Here is a 19,799-nt window from a genome sequence, read left to right as displayed (position 1 = left end):
ATGGAAGATTGGCCAAATTAAAGTGCATTACAGGAAACGAGGTGAGACGTGACGAAGGCGTGAATTACTTATGGCAGCAATGTAACTGCAATAAATAGAAGCGCAAATGGATCAAAGGAACCCACTCTATAGTCTAAGTAAGTCTTTGGAAAATAGTAATATGATGCTTGTGACTAATGTCAGCAAGGCAAAGCAGGCTCAAGAGAAAGGACTTACTGTCGGATTTCGTTTTCCGGGTTGTGTTCAATAAATACATAATCGAATCTCGAATAAAGTAAAGGCTTGCTTTCCCCTTTTCAATCTCCAGTTTTTAAACAAAAACGTGAGTTGTCTCGTCCCCGTCCAATGATAACAGCGACACTGCCTCCTAGCGACCGGAGGAGGAACGGACCGTTCCACACTGTGAACGGTTGGAAGTTGTGTGTGAGTGCGTGTGTGCCTGACTGTGTGTGTTTTTATTACAGTATTTACAAATGATTAAGTCCCAATAAACAAAACAGAATATGAAAATCAAACTCAAATCTCTCCCCATTCAAATTTAATACAGTACGTAAGACAGTAATCGAATCGTTGTTTCTCCCGAGGCGCCATGCCCTTTGCAAATGATAATAGCAACGCAGAACGGTTCTGCGCCGTTCTGCGTTGCTCAACATGTGGTTCTGCCAGAACCACATTGTTGCCCAACTGCCACCTTCGAGTAATAACGCCACACAGCACATATCGATTTATTTCGATCCAGCAATGGAGACGAAAACGCCTGAAGTGCGGGACTGTAGTTGGAGTAGACACTGCACTTGGCACCACCATGGCGGAAAGAGGAAGTAACGCCGATTTCGGTTGCGAGTTTCAAAATTTACTTTATTTGAGTCAAATCGTAAATTTCAAACAAAGACCAAAATACACATTTAATCGCAGCAGATGCAGTACCAAATGGTGAATATATTCAATATACAGCACATACTGAACTGCAACCGTAACGATCACAAGAACGAGGATTTAGCAGACTTTTATTTTTGTCGGTAATTTCCTGTGGAGCGCGGAACTAAGAGAGAGCATCCATTGTGTTGCTCAAAATGTCGACTTGGGTCCTGAACGCTGTCTAGTATTTTACATGCAGCCTCGTGAGTTATTTAGTGTTCGGGCCGAACCTTAGCATTGAAACCATCTTCGAACACGAACCAAGTGTGGTTTGTGCTAACCGGTGCCCATATGGCGTCCCAAAATTCAATAGGGCCTGCTTTGCCCCCAAACTTTAAAAACGCTGACGATTCTGATGATGAACGTGACTGTGAGTACAAATTCAATTTTGAAATACAGAAATGCTAAATGACTAACATTAGTTTCATCGAAGTTTTGCGATTCCGCGTGTTAGATGCCGGTCCCGCTTTGCCTCCCGGTTATAAACGAGGAGAACCATCCAGCTCGTCGGATGAAAGTGAAGAAGTGGCAGTCAAAAGAGTCAAGACGTCTGAAGAAAAACATACAGAGTATGTCGATCGGACGAAAACGCGGCATACAAAAAAAATGGAACGTGAACAAAAACATAGTCGTCGTATCTGTCGTTTGAACAGATTTGAGAAGAGTAAGGATGAAGAAGATGACGGCTTCTTTGGACCCGCATTACCACCAGGCTTTGGCAAGAAGCAGAGTTCACCAGAGAGGTAACCGAATGAATGCCTTAAAACATAAGTTTCAAACTCAGGTCCTTAAGGGCCGCTGCCCTGCATGTTTTCCAAGTCTCCCTGTTGCAACACACGATTCAAATGATCAGATCATCAGCAAGCTCTGCACAAGCCTGACATTGAACACATAGTGCAACCGAGTATAGTAATTAGCCACGTTAGTTGAACAAGGAAATGACTGTATAAAGTTAGAGTATTTGTTTTTGGGCTTGAGTTGATCACCTCGGTCTTTATTTCAGGCCACCTGTGCTGGGACCAGCCTTGCCTCCTGGGTTCCGCCGTGCCGTATATGATCATGATGATGGTGATGGTGATGAAGAGGGATTCCCAGGACCTGCCTTGCCACCAGGTTACAAGGCCGACTCCTTCAGCAGTGAGGGGGAGGATGAGATTATTATTGGACCCATGCCATCCGATGGTCCAGTTCAAAATACAGTGGCTCAAGACATTGAACGTAGGGCACGAATAATGAAAGACAAGCTGACTAAAGTTGTGAGTCCAAGTTTTTCTTCTGACTTGTCCATGTATTTTAAAGTACAGAGGGCACGGTGGAGCTTTAGTCCCTACAAATGGTGCCAGTGCAAAATTTTGCATCTCTAGGATGTTCCTGAGGCGCCCAGCCGAGAGACTTGGATGACTGAGCTTCCACCAGAACTACAACACATTGGCGTGGGGGCTCGCACTTTCAAGAAGAGGTCGGGTCCGGAGAAGGGTGACCGCTCCATTTGGACCGATACACCCGCGGACGCTGAGCGCAAGGCCAGGGTAGGAAAAGCCAACGATGGCCATTCCTGCCTTACAAGTATCACGTATCTATTTGCAGTATTTTTAAAATTCCTAAAGCGTAATTGAGTTTTGTCCTGAACAATAGGAACGTCTCGAGAAAAAGAAAAGGGGCGAGACTGAGAAAGATTCTGCCCCACAAATCTCTCAAAAGGATTTGGAGATGGCAGACAAGGTCTCCAAATATAATGTAAGTTGGAGCGACAATCGGCGTTCTTTTGATTGCATCATCCTTTCCTTGACAAGTGCCGTGTTCGGATTCCTGCTAATGCTGTCACATTCTCTTCTTGATTAAAGAAAACTACGCGCTCAGAATCTCTGATGAGTTTGCATACAAAGAACATAAAGGAGAAAGCAACGCAGGTGAGAGACAATCCAGTGGAGAGGAGAGCATTTGATCGGGAAACTGACCTGAAGGTCAATCGCTTCGATGAGGCGCAGAAGCAGCGCCTGCTGAAGAAATCTCAGGAACTGAACACTCGCTTCTCCCACAGCAACGATAGGATGTTCTTGTAAGGACATTGTTTACAGTCAAATGTTGTCTCCTGAATAATGCCTACAATTATTTGGAAGAGCCGAGAGCAGGTGGAGCTGGCCTAGTTTTCCAGGGGATTCTTGTAGTTAATATAAAATGTTATGACTGTAAATAAAACTTCTTTCAACTCTGATATGACTTAAAATGCAAAAAAAAAAAGTACATTAATTTCTTTAATGGGTTAAAATTGTTCTGTCATTAAGAAATGGGAAACAACCTTAATGTTTTTTTTTAAATGTAAAAATTCACAGTAATTGGATTTCTAACAATGCCAGTGATGTTATGACTGGACTTCAATATAATGTTCTAAAAACTTTATTGGGTTTTGCCACTCTTTGCAGGTGTACCAAAGTATTTACTGCCAAGTTTCATAGAAAGTATTTTTGAGAAAAGGGATCATTGAGTTCAGTCTGCATACTCAAACAACATGCATAGAAAGAGGCCAACCATAGTGAAAGTGATGAAAAACATACAGTAGCCAAAAACAAATCAGGAACAGACATCCAAAAATTAAATGGTAATAAATTATAATTTCTTGTCTTGCCTATGTTGTGTTCGTCATATTACAATCTGTTTTTTAAGGTAATAAAGTGTTCAGCCCCACTGTAGTAACGATTATTTTCGCATTGTTTTCAGTGTTTATTTATATTTTGCCTGACGAACTTTTTCACACCTTAAAAATGTTCTCCCCTAAATTATGTCACTGAAAAGGATATATATTTTTTTGTGTCAAAACAGTAACTAATTTACTGCCACCCTTCATGTTGCAGTGCAAGTGGTCAATGATGAAAGTCGCTAAATATTTTTTATACGGAGTCACAAACCATTTTTGGACCTTCTCGGACACCATATTACAATACGCCTGCGCATGCTACTTTGAGCAAATAGCTAGCTTTAGAAATAAAAAATAAAACTAAATTACCATGTCAGAGAAAGCAGGAGACGTCGATTTAACCGGTGCGAAGCTAAACACCGGGGTCTGGCTTGTAAAGGTATGCACATGTATCGAGATACTCCAAATGTCAACGGTTAGAAATCCGAGCTAACCGTAGCTGCCACTGTGGCTAACCGAGTCGAGTCGACACTAACTCGAATTCAGTAGCATTTCTAAATCAACTTCAACCGAAGTCTCTGAAGCGCATCACAAGAACGAAAAATAAAATAAACTATCAACGTTTCTCCTCTACGGGAGGAGTCGTTGGTTGCCGGTTAGAATTCTGTTCCTTTGAGGAACCGATATTTCCGCAGAACGGCACGATTTGCACTTTGAACGCGTTTGCTGAAATTATTTTACATCCCGGACTTAGAGTTCTCTGTTTATTATTATTTTCTAATATTCTCTTAACTTATTAAGAGGTTTATTGTGGGACGTGGCGGCTCGTATGTAAATACATTCAGTAAACGAATAACTTGTGACTCTGACCACAGGTGCCCAAGTACCTCTCTCATCAATGGGCCAAAGCCACAGGAAGAGGCGAAGTTGGGAAACTCAGAATCTCAAAGTATGTGAAACCAGAGCGGAAGGGAGAACAAAGCTCGTCGAGATATTGTATTTTTCAATTACGTATCGTAGTTTGTGTTTTGATAATCATGACATAATGAGGAAATAAGACTTCGTTTTCTGCTGATGAAACTGTGCTCAGTCTTTTTGCTTTAACCAACGTGAAGTGGTCTCTTCTTTCAAGGAAAGGGAACCAAGGGAAACCAGAGGTAAGAATCTTGATACTGTTTATCAGTGATAACAACCTGCTCCTGTTTTAGCGGGTAGTTAATCCGAGTCGATATTGTAATCTTAGTCATCACTCCCTGTCTAACATGCTTAATGTACATGTAAAAAAAAAAAATTAAGAATTTATTTATTTTTACATGAAGCGTTTCAGACGGGCTTCTCCCTGTGTCCTATTTTAACACTCGTGTCACTTCCAGGTGTCTTTTACATTAAATGAAGAGTTGACAGCGATCGAGGGTATCGAAGACAAGACAGTGTCTGCTCCTCGGGAACACCCGTTGACAATGCAGACAGTGGGAGGTCAGACATTGGCCGTGTTCACAGAGACGTCGTCGGGTGAGCTTGTTTCCTTTTTTTTTTTTTTTAGAGCTTACGTTTTGGAATGCTGCTTGTTGCACCCTCTCAAATGCTGAGAAATAATACTGCTTTGACCTACAGAACAAAGCTAAGTTTTTCCATCGTCACTTTGGTGGAGGGACCCGTACGGGTGTTTGCTGCCTTTTCATGCGGACTTGCCTGCAACGATTGCCGCTCTTCTGTGACCTCTCGTCGGGGGTTTCTCCCAAATGATAAGATTGTTCTGTCAAGCAGGAATTGAGTGAAGGCAGGAAAATTGAAATCAACTGCAGACCAATCATGTTGAAAGTCTCTATGTAATGACTTATTAATAATAGTTCTTGTTAAGATGTTGCCTTAAATCCAAACCTGAGATCCCCCCGCCGGCATTCAAGCCAGACATTTTGGGGGCTCTGATCCTCGGGAGCCCCCGTACAGCCTCTTTTAGATGTCTCCTTCCTCTAACACACCCAATTTAAATGATCAGATCGTCAGGAAGCTTAGCGGAAGCCTCAATGATCCTTTTTTTACACTTAGAAATGTTCCGATTGTATTATACTTTGTAGTTGGCGGCCATTTTATTGCAAATGGTGACAACGAGCTAACTTTCTAAGGTCCAGATGTTATATCCCTTGAGGTACGTTGTCACCAGGTTCGACTGCATCACCTCGGGACATCTCATTTGCTGAAAAATAACATCTATTGGCTTTTTTGGGGGGGGGCTCAGGCCAAGGCACTCGTCTCCTGTAAAGTATTGCTTCGGCAACCATTTTGAGGCATCTCGGTCCCAAGGCACTATAATCAAAACAAGTTAAGAAGTTTCATGTAGAGCTTTGCCGCCATCTTGGTGCCAAGGAACTACCGTAGTTGTTGTGCTTTGCAGCCTATTTGTGGCATCGATAGGCCCTTGATAACCATCTGGGGGCGGGCTTCCATTACTCATTTGGTTTTCTGAATTTGCGGCAGGGTTCTGCGACTAAACCGTTCCTATTCACGGGGGGTAACACTGCATCTGTACAAGTGAGCATTTTTGAAAGAGCCGACGGCGGCGCCACTTGTGTGTTTGCTCCCGTTTTTTCCCCATCAAAGTTTCAAGACTGCGTCGATATAAAGCGTCTATTTCTCTAAAGAAATTCACAAATCACATTTGACGGCATCTGGCACTCGGAGAGGTGTTCTCGCCGCGTGTCGCCGTCATGTTGTCACGACGCACCTTTAAGGTGAACGAATCATCTCAAAGGACAAGCGTTCTCCCGACGATTTTGACAGATTCGTGAACAATATTTGGGAGAAATCTGCCTTTTGTGTATGTCCAAAGTCCTTGATCTTTTGAGTTCAGCACGTGAAAAAAAAAAAGGATCATAGTATATGATAGGATTCCAGACAGCTCCGCCACTGCAAAAAAAAATGTTTTAATGCTGACTTTGTTGCAGCTGTCGTGAAAGCGCTACAGACATCGCGATGTATTTTGTTGTGTGGTAACCTTGTGGCCAGCGAGCATTTTGTGTGTGGATTTTGTGGATTTGGGCGGCACTGTCTGTTGTGGGGGCGGCCCGGTAGTCCAGTGGTTAGCGCGTCGGCTTCACAGTGCAGAGGTACCGGGTTCGATTCCAGCTCCGGCCTCCCTGTGTGGAGTTTGCATGTGGGTGTGTGGGTTTTCTCCGGGTGCTCCGGTTTCCTCCCGCATTCCAAAAACATGCGTGGCAGGCTGATTGGACGCTCTAAATTGTCCCAAGGTGTGAGTGTGAGTGTGTATGGTTGTTCGTCTCTGTGTGCCCTGCGATTGGTTGGCAAGCGATTCAGGGTGTCCCCCGCCTGCTGCCCGAAGACAGCTGGGATGGGCTCCAGCACCCCCCGCGACCCTAGTGAGGATCAAGCGGTTCGGAAGATGAATGAATGTCTGTTGTGGTTGTGGTTGTTTTTGTTTTGTGGTGGTGGGTCGGGATTTCTACGCCGGCCGCTTGCGAGCGCATGCTTGCTTTGCTGGTGTGTGCTCAACAGAGTTGACTTGCATTCGTTTCCCCGTGACAAAGCGTGTGCAACGAAACCCCCGGAGTGGCTCTGATTGTTGGATCCCCTCCTCCCTCTATTTTCCATCCCCCATACATACACATATATATATTTTTATTTTACCATCCCTCCCTCCCCCCCCCTGTAGGCCAGTCAGAAGAGAGATCTGATGGTGGCAGCTCAGTTTCGGGGGCAGGGGCTGGTCCAGGTGAGTTCACCGTTTTTAGGTGAATCGCACACAATCAAACGAGTGATATTTTTTCTTTTCATCACAAAAATTGCTACACGATACGTCCTGGAGGACACGCGCACCCAAACTCGACATACATGTCCTCGTAAGGCCCGAAGCCGCGCGGCGGCTTCTTGATTCAAACATTTCTAGGTGAAGCTCAATATAAAAAGGTACCTCGCGTGGAATAATGGGTGCCTGAAAGTCGAGATTTTGGTCTGGATCCGTCACTTTGTGAGCCCTGACGGTGCCATTGCATTTTACCAATCAAATGTTTGTGTGAAAACAAAGTACACACATAAAATACAAAATCAAGTCACGTTGTGTAACGGGACGCTGGTAGAAGTTTTTTCAATTGACAGCGCGTGTCATAAAATAAAGTTTGAGGGGGGTGTGGGGGTGTACCATGGGATTTTAGCTGACTGAAAGACCGTTACTGCCGTCGTTAGCTTGTGTCGAGCAATCCCTCGACTTTTCATCAAGTACTCAACAAAAGCAATACATGTACATACATTATAAACCATGATGTGATGATCTTTTGCTATCTCGTAAAGCCAATGAAGTAAAAATAAAATACAAAGTTGTGATCCACCTTTTTTTTTTCTCTCTCCGCCAGATAAAATTGCTTTGGAGGGAGTTGTGGTGCAGAGGGCAGATTGCAGGCCAGCTGTCAGTGAAAACTACATGAAGCTGAAGAGGTGAGTGGGTTGTCTCATGAGTGATAAAATGGCAAATATAAGAAAGATGCTTGACACAGTGTACTTTAAATACCGCCGCAAACGGTTATCCGTGCCTATCTTGAAACAGGTTACAAATCGAAGAGTCCACCAAGCCGATCCGGCTGTCGCAGCAGTTGGCGAAAGCGGTCACCAACAACTACAAGCCTGTGGCTAACCACGCGTACAACGTAAGGACTCACATTTGTCTGCTTTCCGATCACCTCATTCCACACGTATGCGCGCGCGCGCCCCCCACCACCCATCACGGACAACGCAAGGCCATTTTCTCAAACGCCTTTATAAAGGCGGCAATGTTGATTGAGATGACTTTTAATGTGGCTGGCGTGTACCTTTTTGTTCATGCGAGTATTTCCATCGTGTCTTAACCACTCGTGTAACTATTTGGGCAGTCATTCTTGCCTTTCTCCGCCTTGTGTCCGTCAGATGGAGTACGAGAGGAAAAAGAAGGAGGAGGGCAAGAGAGCGAGAGCGGACAAGCAGCAGGTGTTGGACATGTTATTTTCTGCCTTTGAGAAGCACCAGTATTACAACATCAAAGACCTGGTGGACATTACCAAACAGCCGGTGGTGAGACTTCTTGCCGTCGCGGAGCTTTCAAACATTTTCATTGATTCACATTTTAGTATTTGTTTCATCTGCAGATTGCGGAGAGTGTTGACAGTATTTTCCCAAAACGACTCTCATTCACAGATTTATCTGAAGGAAATCCTGCGTGACATCGGCATCTACAATGTGAAGGGGACACATAAGAACACTTGGGAGCTCAAGCCCGAGTATCGACATTATCAAGGCGAGGAAAAAGCGGACGAATAGGACGAGTGAACCTTTGGCTGGATGGGGGGGGGGGGATCACCCGGTGTACCGCGGAACCCGTTTGCAAACACATGAGGTTTGTGTGGCTCAGCCCATGTAAATGTTTTATCAATTCTGTTTCATGTTGGGAAAAAAAAGGTTTTAATAGCGTGTTTACAAAGACAGGGTGACAGTGACTTCCTCCTAGTTTTAGACCTTATAGATTAGCATTTCACGCATCTCCAACCATTGTTTTGATGTTTTAATCTAATTATAAAACCCTCTGCAACAAATACTGCTTTTACTTCCATTTCAACTGAATATGTTTGATTACAGTCTCCATAGTAGTTATCGAGCAATATGCTTCTCATCCTTCCTGTGGTTATTTAGAAACATTGCTCCAATTTACATCTAAAGTCTGTGTGCACTCTAATTATTATCATAAAACATGTTAGCACCTCGGCTTCACAGTGCAGAGGTACCGGGTTCGATTCCAGCTCCGGCCTCCCTGTGTGGAGTTTGCATGTTCTCCCCGGGCCTGCGTGGGTTTTCTCCGGGTGCTCCGGTTTCCTCCCACATTCCAAAAACATGCGTGGCAGGCTGATTGAACACTCTAAATTGTCCCTAGGTGTGAGTGTGAGTGCGAATGGTTGTTCGTTTCTGTGTGCCCTGCGATTGGCTGGCAACCGATTCAGGGTGCCCCCCGCCTACTGCCCGGAGACAGCTGGGATAGGCTCCAGCACCCCCCGCGACCCTAGTGAGGATCAAGCGGTACGGAAGATGAATGAATGTCTCAATCCGATATTTGATTCATGCAATGCCAGTACAGGATGTATTTTTTTTTCTTTTGTACGAGCTTGCAGGCATGAACCTCGGCCTGGGCTCCGCATCTCCCTTTAGGCAAATTTCAATAGTCCATGAAAATTTTGGGCTGCTCAAGAAGACGCATTCTCAGTTTCAGACCCAATGACTTGTCACCAAAACATTAAAAAACTCGCGTGGTGCCGCTAGCCTTGACTAACTCAATTGCCCAACCTCCAAAAAATGAATAACGGGCAGGTTAGCGAGACCACAGAATCGCAGCAAGGAAAAAGGTCACCGATGCAAAGCGAAGCACAGCCATATGCAGAAAACGGTGCGAAGACCTTTAATCATCATAGACGTCACATGAAGAACAACATGACACTTTGCAGCCCATTCGTAATACTTGTTGGACTCCGGCACACGACCGTATGGGAAGGAAGCGTTTGTTGTTGTTTCTATGTCAGTACTTCAAAATGTCAGCATTAAAATGGGGGCTAAAAATGTGAGGGGACGATTGCTTTCCGCGGTCTCGACAAAGCCACCAAAATGTCCTCATGTCAGACTCTTCTCATGAACAAATGTTTCAATTTCAAATCACGGAATCCTCCTCCAATGGGCCTTCTCATTTTGTCATTTCTGGAAACTGCGGTTGCAAAACCAGGTTGAGGCTCCACTGTCTCCCAAGTCCCGTCAAGGGGGGTGGTTTTGCCAGGAAAGGGCCTGGCAGGCCGTCACCGGTAACATCGCTGGCCTGCCGGAAGACGTGTGAAAGAAAACATTGGCTTAACTGTTGAAGTGAAACTCACAGCCCGCGCTAAAAATTCTCACTCGTAATTCTAGAAACAAGGCTCGAGCGTTGAGCCAAAGGGTGCAAAATCTCCCCTTTCAGAAGTTTGGTGGGGGACACTAGGCTGGAGCAGCTCATTTACCATTTGAAGTAAGCTGAGAGCTTCTCTCATAAACTTGGCCCAGGCGCCGCATTGAAATGCATACAACAGGGGGAAAACAAGTTCCTCAAGCAGTGTTGTATGAAAAGTGGATGAAGCCATGCGAAAGCTGTTCAGACCAAACCTGCCGATGTCCAATTTGTGATTCTGCCCCAACTGAAATACATGAATTCCACATTGATGTTGACGGCAATTGGCACAAGGTGGGCAAAATACACAAATGACACTCCGGAGATCACAAATAATGCAAGAGACCATCGAAAAAGAGAGGCCAAAAGATGTTCTTCCCCAAGTCAAACTGGGTTGCCAAGTTAAGAGTAGTCTCAGTCAGAAAGCAAGAGGAAAGTTTAGTGTCGCATCTCTTTGCAAACCCAGAAGGCAATGCCGCTTGCTTCAGGTCTATCAGTGGATGCATCGTGAAGCATGCCACCGAGTGAGAAGGCAATCAGCACTGACCTGATGGCAATTGTGCGTTTTCAAGCTCACCCCAAGAGTGAAACTTTTACCGCATGTTGAGCAAGTAAAAGGTTTCTCACTCGTGTGCGTTCTTCTGTGTCGAACAAATGCCGATTGATGAGAAAAACTTTTGCTGCAGACTGAGCAGGCGTAAGGTTTTTCTCCAGTGTGTATTCCTGTGTGCGTTGTCATGTGTCCTTTTATCGAAAATCTTTTACCGCAGAACGTGCAACTGAACGGTTTCTCTCCGTTGTGGATCATCATGTGCCCTTTCAAAATCTATTTGTTTCCAAACGTTTTGCCACACAGAGCATTTCCAGTGTGTTTTGCCCACGTGACACGTGACATCACCATCATCGGTCTCAGGGGAGTGGGGTGTTGTGTCGTCACCGTCTGATCGTGGAGCCAAGATTTCTGTTTGGGACCATCCACAGCAATCTTTGGTACCTTCCGATGTCACGTGACTTAAGTTGCACGCCTGAGGCTCCGTGCCTGTTTTCTCCTCACCCCGACCTTTGTCGGCATCGTCTTCATTCTTCACAACGACGACAGTCAATGGAAACTTTGTGATATCGGCCGCCTCCTCATCCTTTATGGGGCACCACTCCTGACGATCTCCCTCACTGACGTCTGCGCCGGAACACAAGTCGAGGTCAAGCTTTGCTCAGTCAAATTGTGAAGTTTTTTTTTAAATAGCCATTCCTGAAAGAGAATCTCACATTTTTTCTCTCTCAATTGACATTACATCTCAATAGAGCATGAGTCAAAACCTTCCATATCATTTCCAACTCATCATACAGTACCATTAAAAATAAATCTCTGGCAAATAATTTGATTTAGAAAAAAATGCACACGTACATTCACATGCAGCGAAAACTCTCCCTAACAAAGCAATCGAGTTTATCTCCTCCCTGACATCAAAAGCTGGTTTCTCAGTCAAAATATTCAACTTTCCTTTTTTGACGTTGCCACTCGTTCTCTTTGGTTGGAGAAAGTCCCTCCTCTCGTACTCTGTCATCATTCCAGGATAATTTACAACCACACTAAAGTTCTCTGAGATCCCGCGTTAACTTCCGCCTTTCGGCAGTCACATGACGTAGGCGTTGCGTTTCAATGAAGGCAGCTCAAACATCTGTTTGGTTTATTAATGACACAAGTCATAATGGCGACTGATTGATCAGTTACTGATCAGTTGCATGAATAGCAACTGACAGTAACGATGGCAAGTCGCACCTTGCCTCTTGGGTTATACCATTTTAACCAGACCAGGGGCGGGGGGATAGTCCCCAAACAACATCCACTGGATTTGCGTATATTCTGTACAGCGAGAAGATGTATATGTTATGAACGGCTGCGTGGATTTTAATGGTTACTTAAATAGTTATTTTGTTGGCATCTTTATCTACTTTAGATGGTGCATCGTTCGAATGTGTTTTGACTCCAGCGGCCTGCGGTTAAGTTGTCGAGTACGCATGCGCAATGATTCACGAAGACTTGCGGAAACCTCTCACAAGATCGTCACAACATAACCGCTAAATACGTATTTGCGTTGGTTGTTTCTTCTTACTTTTGTCTATTTGGAAGCGAGGAAGCATACTTAGTAAATGATGTGGTTAACTCGCCTCAGTCCACTCCGGAGCGTAACTAGCTTTCTTCGTTTGCTCCATCACTGCAAGTGGAAAGTGTTTGAAAAATAATTTTAAAATCTAGAACACTAGAAAAATAATTTTAAAATCGAAACTCTTTTCGCCTATTTGTTTTAAATTGCATTTTGCTTCGTTTTCTTTTTTTTCATGTCGATGAACAGCCGCCTTGCTTATTAGGCAATGCAGTAACGATTGCAAATCAATGGGTGGCGCCCATGCACCCTTGGGCAGTAGAAGAAGAAGCCGCTAAAAGAGACAAAGAAGAAGAAAAAACGACGAGCATGAACAAAATCAAGCTGGACGAAGTGGTTGTCCCAGTTAGCACGTTGGTTGCAGCGTAGTTTCTTTTCTATCACGAATGTGCATTTGTTTTCGCTTAACACTGTAAAAACTAGTTTATTATGATTGTTATCTACTACCTAGATAAACTCACTTGAGTGCCCCTCAAGTTAGCTTCGCTTCCAAGGGGCGAACAAAGAGACGCATCGCGAAAGCCGAGCTGGAGTATTGGGATTGTCGAGTGAAAATGTGCAAAGTGCAAATGCTGAGAGCGTTGCTGAATAAGCGACTGAGCGCGGCCGTTGACGAAGTATTTGAGGTGTTCCAAAGAACGATAGCGGAGTACGAGCAGGATCTTTGCCGTACTAAAGCGGAGAACGAGCGACAACGTCAACTACTGGACGCCGTTTTCAAGCCTCAGTTTGGATCAAACACACCAAGTTTGTTTCTCTTACTTGATCTGTAGCTTTCGAAATATTAAAAATCAACTATGACGTTCCAAGACAATTAAACGCGTATCAATAAGTGAATTGTCAAAAGTCAAATGCTTAATTTTCCTTATGAGATGCAATTCGAGACGCACGACTCGACTCGAAATTGTGCATGAGTGCGAATGTGAACACGAACCCTCATTTGTCAGCTCTGGAGCAGCATTAGAACAATCCTGATGATGTGAATTAGATGTGTTGCTCCTGGGAGAGCTGGAAAACAGGCAGGGCAGCGGCCCTCCAGGACACCCCTGGTATAGAAAATGAATGGATGAAATGCAGTCTGAATTCACATTTGTTCCCAGCACCGAAAACGGCCACTGATAAATGTGAAAGCGACCCACCATAGGGAGGCAGGTCTTTAAGTCTAATCGATTCCACTCGATCAGACTTGTGCCTTTGTGGATTAGACTACTGTATTTGTATATGATGAGGGGGTCTTTGACCTTTGCAGTCCCCAAAAAATGAAATGACAGCTGGCCAATGTTGACAATATTGGAAATGCATGCAATATGCGTGTTGAATATAGATATAATTGTGTCAAATTATTGCATTAATTGCGATTAATTAATTAGTCACCTTTAGCACATTGTTTTTTTAATCGCGTTAATCTAAATTTTAATCTAACTTGATTGTTTCTGTAGGTAGGTTGCCTTTTTCTAATGTCCCTTTTTTATGTTTCCCATGTTCAAGTTGTTGAGGGTGGGGAAACAACTGTCAGTTACAGCCTGAAGCAGACATTGATTGGCTGTCATTATGTTTGGGCTTGATTAACATAAACTGATTGGCTCCCATTGGAGTTGGGCGGGCTAAGTAAGCAGTGGTGAGGAGAGGTGAAAATGGAGGAGCAAGTGAGCGTTCTCGGCACGGCGAAAGCAATATAGCGAGCAAGCCATACGTAGCAAAGCTCTTTGGCAAACAAAACTCTAGGAGAACACCCCGCGTACGAGGCATGAAGTCAGCATAGCTGCTGTGTCCTCTGTCACCCATTAGAAGTGGTTGATGTTTATTTCGCATGTATATTTGACCAACACGATTAATATTTGAAATTGAGGTTTTTATATCTATATTTTTCTTATTTTTTTGCAGGTACACAAACAATGGAGGACGTTGGAGAAGGGAGAGCTACAAAAAGTGAAGATGATGTTCTTCCTGACCAGCAGGCGCTGTGTTCCCGGGAAGAGCCGGAGGACAGAGAGCCCACTTGCATTAAAGAGGAAGAGGAGGAGGCCGCCATCGCAAAGTTCCCATTGACCATCGTCCACATGAAGAGCGAAGACGAAGACAAGCCGCACTCTTTGCAGTGTAAGCACATTGGTAGCGAAAAGAAAGGCGGTAGCTTATCTCCGCGGTCAGACAGCGACGACACATCGTCGCACTGTGCTGATGGCGAGGAGTTGAAAGGTGATGCCCGGTGTCAGACCAACAGTGGACACCTGAAATGCACAGATTGCAATAAAACTTTTTGTGACAACTCCACGCTGAAAAGACACCGAAGATGTCACACGGGAGAAAAACCCTTTGCCTGCTCACTTTGTGACAAAAGATTCTCTCAGAGGGCAAGTTTGGTGGCTCACACAAGAACGCACACGGGAGAAAGACCGTATACGTGCTCCCTCTGCACCAAAAGTTTCCGCGACAATTCCGCACTAGCCACGCACATGAGAACACACACTGGGGAGAAACCGTTCACCTGCCCTTTTTGTGACAAAAGATTTGCTCACAAGGGCCACTTGATATCGCACACGAGGACACACACCGGGGAAAAGCCTTTCACCTGCTCGGTCTGCAACACGAGTTTTAGGGTGCACTCGGTCATGATGATCCACATGCGAACGCACACCGGGGAAAAACCTTTCGCCTGCTCAGTTTGTGGAAAAAGATTCACTCAAAAAGGAAGCTTGATCATCCACACAAGAACGCACACGGGCGAGAGACCGTACACTTGCTCAATCTGCGGCAAAAAATTCCGGGTTAGTTCGGCGCTGGCATCACACATGAAGACGCACACCGGGGAGAAAGTTTTTGGCTGCAGTGTGTGCGCGAGAAGATTTACTCACAAGTTTCAGTGCGACAGACACAAGTGTGCGGGTGAGAACACCGGCAGTCAGTGAAGGATCGTAAGGAAACGGATGACATGGCAGTCCCTCAATTTATGCTCTTGTTAAAGCTGCAAGTAGGAGAACAATCCTGAATAATTGATGCATTCCCTGAAAATTTTCATCATTGTCTATATTCATAAAAGTGGGAGCGGGTCAAAATAAATAGACCAAAGGCCTGCGCCGAAAAGTAGAGATGTTTTCAAAACTCCCAACAGCATCAACCAGAGGCTGTCAATGTGAGAATATTTGTTCCTTTTTTCCCCCTGTTCAGTTTATCTGCATGTTCATGTTACAACTGGATCAAAAACATTAAAACAAAACCAGATAAATGCGGATTGATCTTCCAGCCCATTTGTCTCTTCGTGTGCTTGATCTGCGACTTTGGTGAGAGACTCACTTGTCTTATATTCATTCATTCATTCATCTTCCGAGCCGCTTGATCCTCACTAGGGTCGCGGGGGGTGCTGGAGCCTATCCCAGCTGTCTCCGGGCAGTAGGCGGGGGACACCCTGAATCGGTTGCCAGCCAATCGCAGGGCACACAGAAATGAACAACCATTCACACTCACACTCACAACTAGGGACAATTTTAGAGTGTTCAATCAGCCTGCCACGCATGTTTTTGGAATGTGGGAGGAAACCGGAGCACCCGGAGAAAACCCACGCAGGCCCGGGGAGAACATGCAAACTCCACACAGGGAGGCCGGAGCTGGAATCGAACCCGGTACCTCTGCACTGTGAAGCCGACGTGCTAACCACTGGGTTACCGGGTCTTATATTTGAGTGTAAAATTATTTATTATGAAACAAACATAAAAAAATGTCTAATCTATTTAAATACATATTGAAGCTAAATGCGACTTTAATATTTTAAAGTAGGGTTTCAAAGTCATCATTCTAATTCAGTCACTTTAAAATTAACGGTTTCAAGCGTGGTCGGAACCTCGAGCTATATTCTGTAGTTTTTGTCCAAGTAGGCTTTCCGTACTACGTCAGATTGCAACAACAAATAAAATGGCGTGTCCGATAAATCAGCTTCGCTGCCTTCGCGAACTTGTGAAATGAATTCGGTTGGCTTCCGTACAACCGCGTCGATGTTATTCGTTCTTCACGTCGCGATACACTCGTCTTGATGTACGTTGAAGCTGAGTCCGGTAGCTAATTAAAAAAAACATGCATCACAATTTAAATCTCTGAAGGGAGTCGTATACTGTATTTGTTTTGCACACCATACAAACATCCAGGCCATACATGTGGTGTATCGTGGTGCCATACAAGATATGGCACCACGATTTTAGGTGAAAGGGTCGCTCAATGGCAAGCATAAACATATTTAGGTTAAGATAAGTAAACGGACAATGCACAGATGGTGTAAATGTTTCCATGGATAAGAGCTATAGAGCCCTATAAGTTGGTAAATGTTTTCAAAATAAAGGAACTTTTATTGTTGGTTTAAAAAAGTTATATCTTCACTCGCTGTCTTCCCTCATTCATCACCTGCTCGAAGATCTTCGAGTGGTGGGACAATTATTTTGTCTAAGTTTACTTGCCGTAGATAGTCGCGGCTCAGCCATTACGTCCATTCGTAAGTGCTGTTGTTGAATCGCTTCCTTACGTACAATACGCGGCTGTTTTTTTTGCTCTCTCCTGAACACGTATTAATTTCATATAAATGTTTAAAACTAATTTGTTTTTCTCGGTTTGACAAAATCGCCTCGGTGCAGTCCGAAGTTCTTCAAACTAGATTACATTACTAGCTGACTTGGGAACAAAGAGACGCGGAAGTTAGCAAAACACGTCCAGGCACCGACGTCGAACTTTCTCGAACAAAAAGCGAGCGAAAAACGTCAACCACTGGACACTCGTATCAAGAAGCCTTAAGTTGCATTGCAGGAGCAGGTTTGTCCACTTCTCTACATTGTATACGTTTCTTCGTTGTCGTTAACGATCCATAAAACCAGTATAGACATGACGAGTTTCCAAAGAAGAAATCGTCTCCTTGTGACGTAAGTGTGAGGTTGACTGAAAATGACAACACGGCACACCACACAATTAGCGACGTGAAACGATTTCCCCAAAAAGGCAAAATGTCAAAATGCTGACTGTGGTTGGAATGGCCTCTTCAGTATGAGTTCAACTCAGGAAGAATTTTGAAAATCGGACAAACGGTTCGTACGATTTTTTTTTACGTCAGCAAAAAAAGTCCTGTTGTGGGAACGTTTTCGTGTGATATCGCATCTTAAAAGCCTGGTCCAAAACGCCTTCAAATTAGACTAAAACAGTACACCTCGATTGTTTCTCACAGGTCTCAAATCCGGATCTAGAAAGTAAAACCCTGCCGCAGTTTGGCTTCAACCACAAGTGCGACTACCATTCGTTCACACACACCTTTGGGGAAAAGCACAGGGTACCCGTTTTGGACACTTTGGAGTTGATTTAGAGGGTGTCAAAGTGAGAACCGGCCAAAATGTCCTCACTTCGTCAAAATGTCCTCACTCTGTTGGTTAAAAACTCATGCCGGTCCTCACAATGTTGTGAGTACAAGAACACACACGCCCACACACCCACATACACACAATTCATTTTGATTCTGTTCAAGTCTCACGCACTGGTCTTTTGCGATTGTAACTAGTTCATTTTCGTGTTGTGAGATGAGTAAGAGATGAGATCATCTTCATGCGGATGATCTGTTGTTTTTCTGGTCATTCCAGTTCACCGTCTTACCATCAAAACACCAACAATGGAGGACACTGGTGGGATCAGATGTGCACAAAGTTCCAGCGTAAGAGAGCTTCCACTTGAGCCTGAGCAGTCGGAGCCCTCCTACGTTAAAGAAGAGGAGGACGACCACAGCATTAGTTCGCGTGGAGAGCAGCTTCCAGCAATGGACTTCCCGGTCATTCGTGTCATTGTGAAGAGTGAAGACGATGAAGACGAGCCGCACGCCTCACAGTTTCATTGCAGCCAGCTTGAGAGGAGGCCATCCCAAGCGGACAGCCTCGTGGCTCCACTGTCAGATAATGATGACACGATATCACCTTCTCTCGACACTGACGATGAACACCCTAAAGCTGACGAGACATGTCACACTGACAACACACGCTTGACATGTTGTGAATGTGACAAAACATTTGTCAACAAGAGAAATCTGAAAAGACACATGAGGATTCACACGGGAGAGAAACCTTTTGTGTGCTCGTTCTGCGGTAAAGGCTTATCTGAAATGACAACTTTGATAGCACACACAAGGACGCACACCGGCGAAAAACCCTTTCCCTGCTCAATCTGTAACACAAGTTTTCGAGTGCGGGCGCTGTTGGTCAAACACATGAGAACGCACACTGGGGAGAAACCTTATTCTTGTCCAATCTGCAATCGAAGATTCTCCCGAAAGGAATCCATGATAACACACACACAAACACACACAGGTGAGAAACCTTTTGCCTGTTCAGTGTGTGGCCAAAGATTCTCCCGAAAGGGAAATTTGAGGACACATTCAAGAACACATACCGGAGAGAAGCCGTTTTCCTGCACGGTATGCAACGCAAATTTCCGAGTTCAGTCTGGATTGGTTCAGCACATGAGAACACACACTGGAGAGAAACCTTTTGCTTGCTCGGAATGTGACAAAAGATTCACCCAGAGGACAAATCTGATCACACACTCAAGATCACACACTGGAGAAAAACCTTTCACCTGCTCAATTTGCCATACAAGCTTTAGTTATCATTCTTCATTAAATAATCACATGAGAACGCACAGTAAGTAACAATGTCTGGATCAAGTTTGTGCGATCACGACATTTTTTTTAAGTGACCAGCTACATTGTAAGGGCTCACTACTTCCCATGTTTCCATTGTGACTTATAGAACACAGGAGATAGCGTGTACATCTACTCTAAATTAAATTATGCAAGAGAAAGTGACCTGATATGTGTGTTTTTGATTTACACACGCATTTCTAAAATATGCTGTTATGTATGAACTGGTGTTGCATTGTTTTCTTGTCTTTCTACATTATTCTGAGGGAAATTCATTGGATTTGCCTGATTTTTTTTTTCATTTGTCATTTTGTTGGATTGAAAAATGGTGTCAAGACAGCGATTAAGATCAGACCCACAGTCGTCCCAAAATATGAAACGCGTGTAGCCATTGTTGCACTTTCAAAATAATAAGGCATCACAAGGCAGTGAAGTCTTTAGTACTTCATATCGTTAAATGCCAGCGACTTCTGGGTGGTAAAA

At 44.3% G+C, this 19,799-nt stretch overlaps 4 protein-coding genes, 1 long non-coding RNA gene and 1 other non-coding gene across 10 annotated transcripts; 4 read left to right on the top strand and 2 right to left on the bottom strand.

Annotated features, from left to right (window-relative positions):
* The first annotated feature begins 958 nt into the window (after nucleotides 1-958).
* Nucleotides 959-3,489, top strand: gpalpp1 (GPALPP motifs containing 1). Of its 3 annotated transcripts, none has more exons than XM_052062751.1 (7): nucleotides 977-1,288; nucleotides 1,352-1,487; nucleotides 1,572-1,661; nucleotides 1,922-2,174; nucleotides 2,283-2,447; nucleotides 2,554-2,655; nucleotides 2,763-3,489. In XM_052062751.1, the coding sequence occupies exons 1-7, from the start codon at nucleotides 1,210-1,212 to the stop codon at nucleotides 2,979-2,981; spliced, it is 1,044 nt and encodes a 347-aa protein (XP_051918711.1). In that variant the 5' UTR covers nucleotides 977-1,209; the 3' UTR covers nucleotides 2,982-3,489. The 3 variants fall into 3 exon arrangements, with proteins under 3 accessions (XP_051918710.1, XP_051918711.1, XP_051918713.1); XM_052062753.1 differs by having other exon boundaries at nucleotides 999-1,288; nucleotides 1,373-1,487; XM_052062750.1 differs by having other exon boundaries at nucleotides 959-1,288; nucleotides 1,373-1,661.
* Nucleotides 3,490-3,817: 328 nt separating this feature from the next.
* On the top strand, nucleotides 3,818-9,129 carry LOC127599105 (general transcription factor IIF subunit 2-like). Of its 2 annotated transcripts, XM_052062793.1 has the most exons (9): nucleotides 3,818-3,992; nucleotides 4,429-4,502; nucleotides 4,686-4,710; nucleotides 4,927-5,065; nucleotides 7,224-7,283; nucleotides 7,921-8,002; nucleotides 8,112-8,211; nucleotides 8,468-8,611; nucleotides 8,735-9,129. In XM_052062793.1, the coding sequence occupies exons 1-9, from the start codon at nucleotides 3,924-3,926 to the stop codon at nucleotides 8,855-8,857; spliced, it is 816 nt and encodes a 271-aa protein (XP_051918753.1). In that variant the 5' UTR covers nucleotides 3,818-3,923; the 3' UTR covers nucleotides 8,858-9,129. The 2 variants fall into 2 exon arrangements, with proteins under 2 accessions (XP_051918753.1, XP_051918754.1); XM_052062794.1 differs by lacking the exon at nucleotides 7,224-7,283.
* A 1,734-nt stretch (nucleotides 9,130-10,863) lies between these two features.
* Nucleotides 10,864-11,002, bottom strand: LOC127600111 (small nucleolar RNA SNORA31). The gene has a single exon (XR_007962277.1). It is a non-coding gene; the product is annotated as a small nucleolar RNA SNORA31 (small nucleolar RNA).
* A 56-nt stretch (nucleotides 11,003-11,058) lies between these two features.
* LOC127599064 (gastrula zinc finger protein XlCGF8.2DB-like) lies at nucleotides 11,059-15,890 on the top strand. 2 transcript variants are annotated; one of them, XM_052062725.1, is made up of 2 exons: nucleotides 11,059-11,695; nucleotides 14,546-15,890. In XM_052062725.1, exon 2 carries the CDS (start codon nucleotides 14,557-14,559, stop codon nucleotides 15,568-15,570), a length of 1,014 nt encoding a protein of 337 aa, XP_051918685.1. In that variant the 5' UTR covers nucleotides 11,059-11,695; nucleotides 14,546-14,556; the 3' UTR covers nucleotides 15,571-15,890. The 2 variants fall into 2 exon arrangements, with proteins under 2 accessions (XP_051918685.1, XP_051918684.1); XM_052062724.1 differs by lacking the exon at nucleotides 11,059-11,695 and adding an exon at nucleotides 12,963-13,408.
* On the bottom strand, nucleotides 15,821-16,357 carry LOC127599129 (uncharacterized). The gene is made up of 2 exons (XR_007962010.1): nucleotides 16,325-16,357; nucleotides 15,821-15,954 (listed from the first exon to the last, which is right to left on the bottom strand). It is a non-coding gene; the product is annotated as an uncharacterized LOC127599129 (long non-coding RNA).
* Nucleotides 16,358-17,143: 786 nt separating this feature from the next.
* Nucleotides 17,144-19,481, top strand: LOC127599090 (gastrula zinc finger protein XlCGF8.2DB-like). The gene is made up of 2 exons (XM_052062762.1): nucleotides 17,144-17,455; nucleotides 18,268-19,481. The coding sequence occupies exon 2, from the start codon at nucleotides 18,297-18,299 to the stop codon at nucleotides 19,323-19,325; it is 1,029 nt and encodes a 342-aa protein (XP_051918722.1). The 5' UTR covers nucleotides 17,144-17,455; nucleotides 18,268-18,296; the 3' UTR covers nucleotides 19,326-19,481.
* The last annotated feature ends 318 nt before the right edge of the window (nucleotides 19,482-19,799 follow it).

The sequence above is a fragment of the Hippocampus zosterae genome, chromosome 4 (genome assembly GCF_025434085.1).
Source record: "Hippocampus zosterae strain Florida chromosome 4, ASM2543408v3, whole genome shotgun sequence".
Lineage (NCBI taxonomy): Eukaryota > Metazoa > Chordata > Actinopteri > Syngnathiformes > Syngnathidae > Hippocampus > Hippocampus zosterae.
The sequence above is the reverse complement of the archived record's forward strand: the minus strand, read 5'-3'. Positions and strand labels throughout refer to the sequence as shown.